The 16,250-nt window shown below is 31.7% G+C and overlaps 2 protein-coding genes across 2 annotated transcripts in view; both read right to left on the reverse strand.

Annotated features, from left to right (window-relative positions):
• Window positions 1–1,219: 1,219 nt before the first annotated feature.
• Window positions 1,220–6,865, reverse strand: LOC132754964 (ADP-ribosylation factor J-like). The gene is made up of 4 exons (XM_060745718.1): window positions 6,198–6,865; window positions 5,338–5,517; window positions 4,696–4,830; window positions 1,220–3,474 (listed from the first exon to the last, which is right to left on the reverse strand). The coding sequence occupies exons 1-4, from the start codon at window positions 6,307–6,309 to the stop codon at window positions 2,855–2,857; spliced, it is 1,047 nt and encodes a 348-aa protein (XP_060601701.1). The 5' UTR covers window positions 6,310–6,865; the 3' UTR covers window positions 1,220–2,854.
• Window positions 6,866–11,954: 5,089 nt separating this feature from the next.
• LOC132754965 (uncharacterized) overlaps window positions 11,955–16,250 on the reverse strand; it is a 39,329-nt gene continuing 35,033 nt past the window's right edge. The window contains exons 20-23 of the mRNA XM_060745719.1: window positions 15,071–15,217; window positions 14,393–14,497; window positions 13,979–14,066; window positions 11,955–12,360 (exon numbers count right to left, since the gene is read on the reverse strand). Coding sequence (XP_060601702.1) covers window positions 12,247–12,360; window positions 13,979–14,066; window positions 14,393–14,497; window positions 15,071–15,217 — 454 coding nt within the window. The 3' untranslated portion in view covers window positions 11,955–12,246. The remainder of the gene's footprint in view (window positions 12,361–13,978; window positions 14,067–14,392; window positions 14,498–15,070; window positions 15,218–16,250) is intronic.

Below are 16,250 nucleotides of genomic sequence, written 5' to 3' on the forward strand. Positions count from 1 at the left end.
CATCTCTTAGCTCCAACAGGTGAGATAGTTTTGACCCCTGGTGTGACTTTGAAGTTTGAACCTGTTTCGGCACCATATGACAATATATAAACTGCATCAAAATGGAGAGTGCTAAGGGTTCAACCATACATATCTGATATAATGTTCCGTACAGTCATCCGTTTTAAAATGGTTAAGTACGCAAATGACCATGCTACATGTATAATATCATGAGGTTATTATTATCAGAGACTAAGATTACAGTATTAAATATAGCTGTGTTATTTTATCCACTGTTTAGTACATACTGAATTCTATTAGACGAGTATACAATGCAACTGTCAAGAGGCGCTAGCCAAGACTGATATTATATATGTGTGCTAAATGTTCTTGTTTGTTGAAAAAAAAATGAGTTGCAAAGTAAGGATAATTTTAATATTTAAAATCAAGCAAACTAACATGTAAAAATTTTAACTTAAACATGAAAAAACCGGAAATGAAACACCATTACCGCGATTTTAATGATGACATACTGTTTTCAAAACGGCCGACATTTGGTCCATTAAATTGACTTTGACGGAATATATTGTTGTTTTCTTGTGCCACACAGTAGAAAGTACCTATATGTTATAGCTTATGACAATTTTTGTACCATAAGTTTCATTTGTTGTTTTCTTTCTGGTTTCAAAGCGTTAAGTACCGTGAAATAAGAGGAGCACAGTATAATAGGGTTTTCATCTGTGTACGAGTCCGATAGAATTCAGTAATGTTCTCAACAATGAATATATGACCTCCTTATTTCACACCACTTTTGTCACATTTTGACACAACTTTGTTAGTTCAAGTACAATAATGATTTGAAATGGATTTTTGGACTCTGAAATAAAGGGTACGGTTAGTATTTCATATGGATGTGTTAGATTCTGTAAATTAAAACGAGGATTGAATCCAATAAATTAATGATTTCTTTTGGAACATAAAGTTGTGCAAATACTGAAAATTCCTTGATTATATTTTATAAGGTGTGAAATCAAAATATATATACAAAAAAAAAAATCAATCGAAATAATTTAATTTTTATATAAGGGAGATAAATGCGTTTATCCTATCCTATTTCCAATCCAGAGCATTTAATAAATATATTGTAATTACATATAATACATCATTATTATTCATTTACTTCTTCATGCTTGGTTATTCTTTACAGGTCAATAACTCAAGTAAACACTTCAAATGTGGTTTTGATTTATTTTGTGTTCCATACATATTCTTATAACAAATGTGGAATACATAATATATAGGTAAAGAGGTTGAAATTGTAGTAAACATCACAGTTTATAAAGTGACCGAAACAGCTGTCATAAACAAATATATATGCATAAAATATACAAGTAACGTGAAACCTGTAATTATCCCACTTTAAAATTGTAACATCTAAAACAGTGCTAAAATCTCTCTTAAACATTGTAGTTAAAATTGGTCAGTCAAAGATGTTACGATGAATGAATTTTTGTATATTTGAAGCACCCAGAATACTGGTTGACAGACGTGGACCATGTAAACTATAGGTGGCCTAGTGGTTAAGGCATCTGCCTCTCAACCCAGAGATTATAGGTTCGAGCCCTACTCGGATCACGACCATGTTTCTTCATATGGCACCAGTACTGGTTGGTTCCAGGAAGCGAACTCGAAAGTGGTAGAACTTGTTAAATTAATATGTTTAAAGCAATCAACCTTTAATATAAATGAGAAATGGAAAACCTGACTCATATAAAAACCTAAACAATTGTTCGATGTTATTTTGCATATACATGTATTGATTAAGTACATGTTTGTACAAACATATAGGTTTTTATTTGTTTGTAAAAAAGCTAATATATAGCCTAACCTATTTTAACTTTGTTGATATTATGAAATGGTCTGGGAAGCCGGAATGTCGACAAAGTTGTAAGTGAATGTAAATATATCGAATTATTAACCAAACAAACACATAATAACACTTTGTTCGGTCACATGGTTCATATCTTGAGTTCAACCTTGTTTCACTCTGATCAATCCAACATAATATACGGTTTATATGCCACAATCACAACAAGCCAAGAGTCGGGTCTTTGTTGACTGGTAGCGTTATTATCCTACTTTAAAACACAATCTTCTCCTTTTATTTACTTTTCACATTGCGATCTTTAGCTTTTCTGCTAGAGAGAGGCTTTACTTGCACTAGTTTACAGTATTTCCTGATTTCAGACGGAGTATCTGAGCAGAACAAACATACAGAAAATACCGTCCATAACTTAACCGGACAAACTAAGTAGCAAATTTAATAGAGGGAACTCGACTTCTAAGGCTGAATTTGATCAAACAGCAGCTAAGATCACCAGGTATTACCGCTCTGAAAATAGCCCTCTACTTTATTTGATTAGCTATGATTGTGTAGATGAGACTTGTCATTCCTTAAGTCATTGTCATAGATTGAAATTTTACATCACTGAATTTCTATATAAAAAATTGCCGTAGTCTCGGCAATCAAATTGATTGCATCCGTTTCAATACTACATGTATTATATATGTGTTACACAAGCAAAACTCGAAAAGCACCATGTATACCTTGCTATTCGAAAACAAGTATGGAATGCAACAGTGCAAAATAACCTCAGACGTGTAAGTTGTGTTTGTCTGTCTCAATAGAATGGAATAAATACATATATATGAACTATTTGCATACTTTTCTGGATTTCAGTCGACCAGAAAGTTTATATAATTTGGAAAGGTGGCTATTGCAACATAAGATACATGTATATCCGTTTAAACAACACCGTTCAAGGTCAGTATTGAGATTTGGTTCAGTAATGAGATTTGGTTCAGTATTGAGATGTTACACTACAGCAACGGGAGCGTTTGCCTCAAACTCGAACAAACTTCCTATTTCGTTACCCTCAATATTCGCGTCATTAATATCTTCTGTATCTGAGTCAGATGAGTCTTCGTCTAAATCTGTAACTTTAACATGTTCCGTGCTAATGTCTGTCTTATCAGCTTCCGGACTGTCTGGTGGTTTCATATCACCTTCTTCTGTCGGCATTCCGAAATCCGGCGGTGGTCGATCATATTCCGCCGGGTTACTGTCGGAAGTCCCACTACTATTACCTGCTGAGGCCGTTTCTTCACTCTTCAACTCATCTTTTTTCTTAATGGATTCAAACAACGAGTTTGATTTATCTATGTCGTTAGAATCTTTGATTTCAATGTCAGTAATTTCTATATTAGTTTCACCAGGGACACCGTTTGATTTTTCAATTTGTGATTTTCTTATTGTATTTTGAGCAATCAGAGAAGCCTTGTATTGTCTAAACGCTTTGATTTTGTCTACAACATCCAAAAACACTTGTTTAATTCCTGTACCTTTGAGTGCATATGTTCCATGTATTGACCAGTCACGGTCTTCAATAGACGTTAGGTCTAACTCTGCTGTAATCACTTCGTTACTCAAAGCACCTGAAACAAATTTCATATAAGATAAAAATGGTTTCAATATAAAAGCTAAAACTATAATATATTGGAAACACAAAGTAGTGATATATTTCCGGCAACCTCTTTTTGGTATTTATAAAGTTATCATATGGAAGGTTATGTAGTACCGGCGGAGAGACCGCTTTCCATCATTTTATGATATTATCTAAACAACATACAACTTCACTGAATTACAAGACAGAGAATCTTCCCAGTGCCTTTAATAAGTACAACGGTCTTCTGATATTTCTCAGACATGTTCCTGCAATATTTAACGACTACCCGTGAGAAACATGCGAATTAAACAGTTGTCTCAAATCAAAATCAGATGACATGAAAGAATAAATGTTACAGTTTTAGCATTATGTGTAATTTGCATAATTTTTGATCATCATATTATTTTTACACAGTTTTAACATAATTAAGTAGTTTCTATATAAATATTCACAAATACGGACGGACTGACAATAAATGGTAAAGTAACTTTTTCAAGAAGAAGAAAAAGTTTATTTCGGTAACTTATGTATTTACAGTATCTTGCTACATACAATAATTACAAATACAATAATTCTGTGGTAAAGTAACTGAACATCTGGTCCAACCTGAATGTTTCGTGAGAAACTTTGTATTTTATTGTATATGGTGTGAAAGAAAAGAACAAAAATTAGTTTAAAAATCTGTAAAATATGAATGTTTCGTATTATGTAGATAGTGTGTATAATAACTGTATAAGTTCTATTATGTGTAGCCAAATATATAAATGTAAAGTATCTAAAAACTCAATTCACTGTATTCTACTTTCAGTTCATTTCTGTATATGGAAACATACATGTAATTATTATCTATGGATCATTAACTTTATATGAGCTATTATGTAAACCCGTGCATTATTCAAATATTTATACGTAACCTAAAACCGTATTTATAAAATGATAGAAATCTGGTGGTGCTTTAGTAAATAAATATGAGCCGCGTCATGACAAAACCAACATCATGGGTTTGCGACCAGCATGGATCCAGATCAGGATCCATGCTGTTCGCTTACAAACCCTATTACAAGTAGAGACGCTGATAACGAACAGTATGGATCCGGCTGTGCAGGCTGATCTGGATCCATGCTGGTCGCAAACCCATTATGTTGGTTTTGTCGTGACGCGGCTCATATTATGCATAAGAAATCAAGTTATAATGTTAACAAATACCAACCATCTTTATCTTGTTTGTTCGCTGCTACAATGAGCGGCACTCGTCTAAGGTAACTTGACTGCAGTATATCATGAAGCTCGAACTTTGCCTCGTCTATCCGGACACTGTCCGAACTGTCCACAACGTAAACAATGGCTACAGGAAATATAAAAAAATGAAATAAAACATTCATGATTGTTTCAATATAGGTTTGCGTTAATAATTGATAAAAAAGGTACAATATATATTTAGCTTCATGATGTAAATCGATGTTTTAGTACATATCTAAAGCTGTGCCTTATTCAAAGCTATATTGCAAATGATACTATTAGGCATTAATTTCATGTCACAGGTCATGCATGAAATCTCTTTGATGAAATTACAATGTTTTATAAATTTAATGGATGCATCTTTGTGGTTTCTTTTAATATTTACATTTAGACATGATTTATTCACCAAAGAACATACATAATGAAATCATCTCCGGTTAGAAATCTTTTTCCGGACCTCCAATAATATATTTAGCTTTAATGTACCAAATTACCAATATATAAGGTGTGCTTTCCGAATAAGTTGGTGTACCTTAAAGAACAAGGTTCGTCGCATCCTAAAAATAATCAGTCTCTGGGAGTTTATAAATTTTAGATTTAGAAATGAGCGTACCCTCTGCACAGTTATACCAGTTTGGCCACAAATAACGTGTAAGTTTACTGCCGGGCATGTCATACACTTGTATCGTAGCACCTCGTCGTGGTGTCATTAGTTCAATATTTATACCCCGAGGTGGAACATTTGCAAATATTGTGTCGTCCAACCTCGCCTTATACAATATCGTCGTCTTGCCTGAAAAAAAATGTGGGAAATTAAAATCTTACAAAATATATAGAAAGTTCAGAGGTCATGTTGATAATATCAATATATTGGACGCCCAAGTAAATAAGACTTCATTACGAAGCATGTACTGACCACACATTTAATTGAATTTAAGCAATGTATTAACGAAGACAAGTTGCAATAAAGGCTGTTATCCTTTCATCCGAGGAGCTTATTGTCATATTACAATTTGAACTTCGAAATTTGTGTCCACCCATTGAGATTTTGTCACTTTTCTTCAAAAACAGTGGAATGCCTTTTGTCCGTGATCCAAAAACGGGTCATTAGTAGTGCGTATTTTTGAACCAGCCATTCTGTAGAATACATGGCAGTATGTTTGTCAAGTTGCAGAGATGATAATAAGCATTCGAAGTAGCCCAACAAGTTGTGCACCAGGGCTTTTTTATATTAAATATACGAAAATCGCAATAAAGGCCGACACGTATATACTAGTAATATGAAGCTTGTTATATCGATCTTGTAGTCGAAATATCTTTTTAAAAAGTCTATGATTATTAAACAAGAGAGTATATCGGATAAATCTAAGTTTATGTGTATAAAACTACAGTACATGTATATTACACAAAGACTTGTTAAAGTGCCAGATAATCAGTACTATAATATTGTACCATTATTACAAACAATCTTACCTGCACCGTCCAGTCCTAGGATCAATACCCGCGGTTCTTTTCCATCAAATACATCAGTTAGATGTTTCATACGATGTCGACAACTTTGTAGTTTCTCTATTATATTCCCCATTTCCTCCGTTACCCGTGCAACACGTGATCGGGTATTTTAATTACTGTCGAGAATTAGCCAGGTCCCGACCTGGGTTGGTACAAGAACAGTACAAAATTGTTATAAAACAAGGATTTATTTTCAGCTTCTCTTGGTTAAACCTTAACATACATAACTGTCGCATACTCCAAGTATTCTTAATAACGAAGTCACTTCACAGTGTATATTCTTTCAGATATTGTTCCATGAACGAAACAGAAATTATACACAATTTATCCGCATTAAAATTTATATTGATTTCAATTTAGCACAAAAATATTGACAAAAACTAACCGATGAATTAAATCCAACCGTACCGGTCAATCTATAACTCTACTGTCATATTTACTTTAATGGAAGCCGCATTTTTGTTCAAAGTATTAAGCCATTAAATACACATTCGATCAATTCTATTTGTTACGGTACAAGTAGCTCTATAATTGCCCGGTCTACTTCAAAATCCGACATTCTTTAGGCAATTGGTAAAATTATTTATAAAGTGCTACAACAAGCGCGATTTTAACAATTACATTGATATATAGATGAAGAACGCCTATACATATAACTCCATGAAAAGACGCACTGGGCTGTGAAAAATTTATTTAAGATTTAATTTAGTGATACGATAACTGTCTAATCTAAACACTTTCTCGCTGTTATTTTCACTTTTCTGCATTAGTAGGTAAGTAGTAAGTATTAGTAAATTCACTTTTCAGAAAACTTTAATGCTTCTTTAGCCGGTGGTGGTGGTGTGTGTGGGAGGGGGGGGGGGGGGGGGGGGTTATAAAATACGTTACATTTTTATAAATTGCCTTTTAAACTTTAATTTATAACCCGATGGGTGACAAGCCGTGCTTTTGGTGTTCAGATCTGTACCAAAAATTAAAAAAAAAATTAAAAAAAATCTCCAAATCAAAGTTGCTTCAACCTACGTCCATATATCTAGACATGTGTGTTTCCTAGACTTTGCACAGCAACCCAATTTGTGAGACACGATTTTAGTTGTTGCTCCCACATCTATTGCGGGAATGTAAAGAAATTATTATGCAACAGAGGATGGAAATGTTGAGATTGCACTGTATTTTAAACGGTACACTCACTATAAATGTTATGTTCGTTTTCCGTATGAATTCTTTTTTCGTGGGCGTCACTAATAATTAATTAAGACGTATTAATGGATTAACAGGTGAAGAAACATAATCCATATGTTTAAAAGTGATTTTAAATGTAAACAGGCCGGCGTTATTTTCTTCAAGATTGTAGCGCGTTATACATGTACAAAAAATGTAGTTTATAGAATACACTTAAAAGAAGGCCATACATATAATTTATTGCCCTGAAGATCTAAGGTGAAGGTCATTTATACATATATGAAGAGGTCACACATTTGTGCTTTAAATGTAAAGGTCATTTGTAGAGTCTGAGAGATATGAAGAGGTTTAAAATATTGCTCGCTGATATATTGAGTTCCCTTATATATCTTGTTTGCAGATATGTTGACTTTGCAGATACTAGTATGTTAACTTTGCTGATATGTCAACTTTGCTGATATGCCAACTTTGCAGATATGTTAACTTTGTTTATTTGTTGACTTTGCTGATATGTTGAGTTTGCTGATATGATGACTTTGCTGATATGATGACTTTGCTGATGTGTTGATTTTGTTGAAATGTTGAGTTTGCTGATATGTTGACTGCTGATATGTTGAGTTTGCTGATATGATGACTTTGCTGATATGATGACTTTGCTGATATGTTGACTTTGTTGATATGTTGACTTTGCTGATATGTTGACTGCTGATATGTTGACTTTGCTGATATGTTGACTTTGCAGATACTAGTATGTTAACTTTGCTGATATGTCAACTTTGCTGATATGTCAGATATGTTAACTTTGTTGATATGTTGAGTTTGCTGATATGATGACTTTGCTGATATGATGACTTTGCTGATATGTTGACTTTGCTGATATGATGACTTTGCTGATATGTTGAGTTTGCTGATATGATGACTTTGCTGATATGTTGACTTTGCTGATATGATGACTTTGCTGATATGTTGACTTTGCTGATACATTGCTTTGCTGATATGTTGACTTTGCTGATACATTGACTTTGCTGATATGTTGACTTTGCTGATATGTTGACTGCTGATATGTTGAGTTTGCTGATATGTTGATTTTGCTAATTTATAGAGTTTGCTGATATGATGACTTTGCTGATACGTTGACTGCTGATATGTTGACTTTGCTGATATGTAGATTAAAAGTAAAGTTAGTTTGTAGGAAAAAGAAGTTGCAAATGTGTTGACTGACGACAAAGGTGGTTGGTATGTAGAGAGGTTGCTAATATGTAAAGGTGATTGTTTAGGGAATAAATGATGAAGAACACTTATATAGTTTTATAAGGAGTACCTGCCAATATGTTGATAAAAGATAATTTGTTTGTGGAAATATATATTTATAGTAAGATTACTGATTTTTATACAAGACCCTTTTGTCACACTGCAATAGAAAACTCTATAAACACAATTCTCGTAACTTTTTTAATTAAATTTCATATTTGAGACATAAAAAAACAGAAAAGGGAATTTAAAGATTTTAAAATTTAAAATTTTTTAAAACCAAATTTTAAAAAATTGTTTCAAAAAACAAAAGCCCTGTTTAAAATTTAAACCATTCAAAATTTAAACCACTATTGTAACTTTTTAATATTTACATCAAGGTACAGCAGTCATGCAATCAACCTTCAATATGAAAGAAGTATAGTTTGAAATTACAAATATGATAACATGATGGTATTTAACATTGACTTAGTTTTATGATCATGATAATACTGTAATGTTAGATGACTAAAGTGATTATATACATGTACAATATATATATAATGGACGCAAAATAATACAAGAGATACAAAATTCTTGTAGTGGCAAGTTAATTAACAATGAACACATTCAAAATGTCTTGCCTATATGGAGACCAAGAAAAAGCAGGGGATAGAAAGAAAGAAAGAATGAAAGAAAGAAGAAAGAAAGAAAGAAAAAGAAAGAAGACGGAAGAAGGAAAGAAAGAATGGAAGGAAGGAAGTGTTAATGATAGAAAAGGGAAGACAATATTTCAATTATCACTGACTAGCATTCTGTAACTTGTTATGTTCAATGTATGATGAAGAAAGCTTAAAGTTATTTGTTGTATTGTAATTCATTTATGGACAACTTAAGAAGAAAAATGCAAACATTCTTCTGTTCTTGTTTCACCAACTAAATCTATCAACTTAATCTATCAATAAAAATAAGCAATATAAAAATGTACATAGAAAATCTTACTGAATTTTGAGAATTGTGCATTTTTTAATAAAGTAAAAATCTCATCACATCATGTAACAAAAATAATTACTAACTACAGCCATATAATCATTACTGGGAATGTTGACAACCATCATATTTATGCCTGTCAAAACTGCCAACAATGGCTGGAAGATATATCAAGGAAGGTTCAACATTTTATATTATTTTTCACATTTTAACAGAAAAACATATTATTACTTTATACATGGCAAAGTAGTAAAAAATGTAGTAAACAGTATAAAAATTATCTTAACTGACAACATTATCAATTGACAAAATTATCTTAACTGACAAAATTATCTTAACTGACAACATTATCAAGTGACAACATTATCAAGTGACAAAATTATCTTAACTGACAACATTATCAAGTGACAAAACTATCTAAACTGACATTATTATCAAGTGACAAAACTATCTTAACTGACAAAATTATCAAGTGACAAAATTATCTTAACTGACAAAATTATCTTAACTGACAACATTATCAAGTGACAAAATTATCTTACCTGACAAAATTATCAAGTGACAAAACTATATTAACTGACAATATTATTAAGTTCAGTCCATTCAATGTTGAAAGGATTTCAATTAGAAAAACACATGTACCAAGACTAAAGAGCTTGGTCAGACTACACATATGTTTACACTAGTCTAGCTATAGTGGTGACAAAGGCAGGATCATGTTCAATTCCAGCCTGGTAATGGTTATTCAATAACAATAATGTACAGCGTATATATGTAACCTGAACCATTACAACATAAATACATGTATATTATCTATATGTATCATTCCATGTACAATATTTATATAACATTTTATCCCTTTTTGTCATGTGTCATGTCTAACAAACATATTAAAGTTATGGACAAGGAAATCCAGTCTTAAAAAAGGTCCTCGTATCAAATGATTATTTGAGCATTATTTGAAGCTTAGTACATTGTTACTAAAGCTTATGTTAAACAACAATACAAGGGTATTATAACAAACCATCAATGACTAATCATGAATTATTATTATACACAGATGAAAACATTAAAGAAAAAAAAAAAGGTGACATAGTAACGTTGAAGTTGACTATACATATTAAACATGGATTTCCAACATCATAAAAATAAAAACATGATCCCTGTAATATAACAACTTGACTCATTTGCAGGGATCATTTTATCATAATTTCATAGTACACATGGTTAGATTCTCGTAAAAAACAACAACTATCTTACACAGAAAAATGTAAACAAAGAAAACAATATAAACAACAAATCTGAGAACACATGACCATGTTTACAATATGTGAAATGAACATATAAACACAATTGTACAATAATGAATAAGTCCACCAAAATACATGAAAATAGTCTTTTATTCTCAATCCGCCCTATATTTTGTTGTTACTATAGTAAATGCTTAAAAAATGTGAACTGGAAATTAAATTGTCTGATGAACACCGGGACAAGTTTAAATGAAAACCAAACAATTTATATAAGATTTATACAGAAATTTCAGTGAAATATGAACTAGATTCTGTGATGTTACATAAACAGCACCACCATTTTAATCTGCAAGTGATTTATCAACCTGCTAGATGCTATAACCTTGACTAGAAATCATAACAAACACAAGAACAATGATCAGTTCTTAAACTTCGCTGAAGACAGAAATAAATTCAGTACCAAAATTTGTAATCATGCACACCAGTATTGTGATCATGTTATTCATGTACACTGTGCTTTCTTTCTCTGTCCAGATTTTACAAATTATCTTAAGAACTAAGATACCCAAAGGATTTCATGAATTCAACATGGTCTGTATTTCATACATTCACCCTCAAAATCTGATTGTGCTATTTCTTTAATTTATTGTCAAGTATTGTGATATATGAATGATTTCATAAATTCACAACTAAAATATGTGATTCTTGCTATTTCATTAATGCACTGTTAAGGACTGTAGTCTCCACACAAAGTCATGTAATGAATATCAAGAACTGTGATATGTATTTTAACCCTTAACCTCCTATATTTCTATAATGGATTCTGTCCAGCTTTGAATTTGAAACAGTCCATTCAAAGTTTAAGGGATTTCAGTATCAAAATACAAAACTTGAGCTGCCACCAGTATAGAGCCTGGTAAGACAGCATACACATGCAGGCTGGCCTGGCTCTATACAGGTGGCAAAGGCTGACCACTCTTGTTTCCAGCAGGTTAAGGGTTAATGCTATTCTCTACAGTAAAGGAATGTGATATCTATAATGCCTTGTAATATTCTTCACTTAAGCATAAGCTGGCTTCAGCTCTGTAAATTTCTTGTGCTTATTTCCTATTTCTGTGCTAAATTCCTCCAATTTTCCAAGAGTCTAGTTGAATTTCTTAGATCTGCTTTAAAACTGGTCATATACTGATATATCCACACAAGTCGATCCTGTATGTTTTATAATCTGAACATTGTTTTAAGCACTATATGTATAATGTCTATATCAAGTATTATCTATTATCTACTTCTAATAAAAATATCGCTGAACAATTTGTCATTACGCTGTTTTGCTATTTTGATATTTTTGTATATCGTTTTCAAAGATTTCTAAATATTTGTTTAATGGCATCTTGCATGGAGAATTGATCAACATTTATAATCTTTCTCCTGTGTCTAGCATCAGCTAAAAGTGCCTTCCATTCATCACTCACCTGAAATATATACACAATATTGAATGAGTGTAGGTTCAATACAAAATTAATTGAACAAGTTGAATAAAATCATACTATACACAACTCTTTGAAATTACACCAAAATAATTTTCTATTTATCACATATCTTAAATAAGAACAGTTTACGGTAAAAAAAGATATCCAAATAAAGTGTAATGCTAACGTTATAGCGCTTTTACTCTATGATTGAATAACGTAAATGAAATCATGTGGCATTGTTATAACACTAGTGTAATATTGTTTTTATTAAATGGCTTTATTATACTCCTGTGTTAATGTGATAAATATATGTTTTTCCCGTCAAAAGTAAAGCAATTTTTATATATCAAAAAAGTTTTATTTGGTTTAAAAATTTACAAACAAAATGATTGGTCCCTTTTTAAAATTTAACTGGTTTGTGGACCCTAATTACAAAATTTTTTTTTAATCATTTTAACAAAAAAACCTTTTAAAACCCATAAAAACCCTCAAATGTCCCGATGCCCAGGTGTTAAACTTAATCAAAAGAAAAAAAATCCCAAAAAGCCTGGTAGAAGTTTAAAAATTTCAGCAAATTTTATATTGGGGAATGAAAATAGCCTTTAAACATTATTAAATTAATGGTTTTATTTAGTCCTAATTTTGAAAATGGGCTGAAAAGCACTTTAAAAATTTTTAAAAGATAAATATGACATTGGCACATTTTATCCTGCGATACATTATGCTTCATCAATAAGATTTATATGGATTGAATTACCACAGTGCAAATCTTAATGGTTTACTTAAATTTACTACATGAAAATGGTAAAACAATTATACCTGTCAGATAAACAACAAATTAAAGTTCTGTTTATCCTTTTTTTTTTCAAAGTTACCAAACAAAGTCTACTTTTTTAGAATCTTATGCTATTTTTTGTTAATTCCATGATGACCTGAAGACAAATCTGATAATAATTAAACAGGACAGACAAGTAAGACATATATTGTAAAACCTAAATTAATACCCTTTAAATCTTGTCTGATTTAACACCATTGTCTACATTTTTATCTTAGTTCAAAACATATGTCTCTAAATATCTTTACTGTTTTTAATATTTCTTAATACCTACAACAATTCCTATACAAAGGCTGCAAATTATTGTTGACATGTTTACCATAACAATGTGTACGAGAGATTTATATATGGACCAACACAACATCTATAACATGTTTATAACAATCTTCTTAAGGTATCAGCAATTGTATATCATTCTTATACTTCATTAAACACAGATTTATGTGATTTATATAAGTACAAATATATAAATATAAATTTTTAAAACTAGCTTCACAAACAATTCATCAGCATGATTCAGGTGAAAATATTTCATCTAGGATAATTCTCCTTGCATATTTACTTCAGTAAAAACAAATCTAGCTGAAAACTATAATGTGAGAAAATAAATGATCCAAAACATTTCACAGTTTATAAATCACTGCTTTAATGAGCTTATTTCTTTATAAACATGATTATGATAATTATATCAATCGTAATGTTCAGTGAAAAATGTATGTCCTTTAGAATTTAAAACCACATTTGATTTCATTGTCACACTTGAAACTAAAAAGTTAAATTTACCTCTAATGACTCAAAACGGCCGACTAAATACATGGCATATTTTGCCCGAGTTAGTGAAACATTCATCCTCTTCCTGTCACCAACAAACCTGAAATATAGAGAAGTATTGTCTCCTAACATCTGACAAATAGAGAACTGGTGTACAAAATAAGAACATATACAGGTATGTAGTCTGTCAACAATATGATGTCGAGATGAGCATTTTATATCAGTATCCCACTGTATCGCAGTTTAAGACCTCACACCCCAATTTTAACATTATAACAGGGTGCCAGTGTATAAAGAACTGAAATGTCAACAAATGGAATCAAACCCACATCAGTAAGGAGAAAGTAATTTGATTTTACATACTAAAACAACATGACCACAGCAGTAAAGGTATGTGTAGTGTACAATCATCATAAATAAACTTACCCTATAGTACCAGACTGATTGGCACGAACACAGGACATAATTATCACATGTTTTTCTCTCCCTTGAAAACCATCCACTGTGGATACTTCAATATTATTGAGATGTCTGAAAGGTACAATAATACATCAATAAAAGCTAAAATCACAGAAAGTCAAAATCTAATTTTGTTGTTGACTTATAATGCTGATTCATTTATACATTATACTACAAACATGGCATTGAACAGTATTGAAGATAAAGCTTATTACACAAAACTATGAAATAGAAGATTGTGATAATTCATATTTTATTGGCAAAAAAATATAAATGATCAATGTTAAGTAACATTTTGGCGGTACAATACAAAGTGCAGAAAAGTATGATACAATACAAATTATACATATTTTTCAGTGTACAATAATTTAAGTAAATTAATTTTCAGTTGCTTGCTAAAATATACAAATTTATGTTAACAATTACATTTTCAGTTGTATATTTCATTACTGATATGAATTTATTATTGATTATTTATTGACTAAAGACCAACAATTATCTCCCTGCAAATGTCAAATCTAAGGTGAAGAGTTCATGTATAATAAATCTAAAAACTTTTACAAGACATACAAAAGCAAATGTGCAAAAATGTCTTTTTCATAATAAAATTGCGATTTATAAAATAGACTGACAGTTGTGTCTTACCTTTTCTCTAACTCTTTGACTATTTCTGACTTCTGTTTAGCATAAGGTGCTATTATACCAATGACCTTTTCAATGACAGAGGAGTTGGTTATGATGAATTTACAAAGTTCTGCAGTAAATATTGCCTCTAGTGGATTACTCATAGATCTGTTACAATAAAGAAGGAAACAATATGAATATGCATGCATGTAGAAAATTGCAAACTTCTCCAAAACTCAAAATTGCAAACTTATTGAATATTTCTGTTGAGATTTAAAGCCAACATATTTAACCAGGTTTTCCGAAGGAAAAAACTGGTTATTAGATTGAGGTATGTCGGCGGGCGGGCGGATGGGCAGACGGGCGATCGGGCGTAAACAATTTCTTCTGTGCGCAACTCCTCCTACATTTTTCAACGGATTTTGACCAAACTTTTACAGAAGCTTTGTCATCAAGTGACCTGCGAAGGCATATTGTCGGGGTTTTGTGATTGGATAATATTTTGACCTAATTATGGCCCTTTGTTTTTTTTCCTTATATGGTTAGAATATATAGGGAATAATTTCTTCTGTGCCCAAACTGTTCCTACATTTCTCAATGGATTTTGACCAAACTTTCACAGAGGCTTTTGTACTCAAGTGCCCTGGCGCATATTGTCGGGGTTTGTGTGATTGAATAATATTTGAACCTAATTATGGCCCTTTTGTTTTTTTCCCAATATAGGATATATAGTGAACAATTTTCTGTGCGCAACTCCTCCTACATTTCTCAACGGAATTTGACCAAACTTCACAGAGGCTTTGTCATCAAGTGCCTTGGGGCATATTGCTTCAGGGTTTTGTGATTGTATAATATTTGACCTTATTATGGCCCTTTGTTTTTTTTCCTATATACAGATTATATAGTGAACAATTTTTACCTATGCGCAACTTCTCCTACATTTCTCAACAGATTTTGACCAAACTTTTACAGAAAGCTTTTTTATCAAGTGCCTTGGCGCACATTATCGGGGTTTTGTGATTGGATAATATTTGACCTAATTATGGCCCTTTGTTTTTTTTCCTTATACAGATTATATAGTGAAAAATTCTTCTGTGCTGAACTCCTACATTTCTCAACAGATTTTGTTCAAACTTTCACAGTAGCTTTGTCATCCAGTGCCCTGGCGCATATTGTCGGGGTTTTGTGATTGAATAATTTT

This window comes from Ruditapes philippinarum, unplaced genomic scaffold (assembly GCF_026571515.1).
Source record: "Ruditapes philippinarum isolate M1 unplaced genomic scaffold, ASM2657151v2 ctg495_1_1_1_1, whole genome shotgun sequence".
In the NCBI taxonomy this organism is placed as follows: Eukaryota; Metazoa; Mollusca; class Bivalvia; order Venerida; family Veneridae; genus Ruditapes; species Ruditapes philippinarum.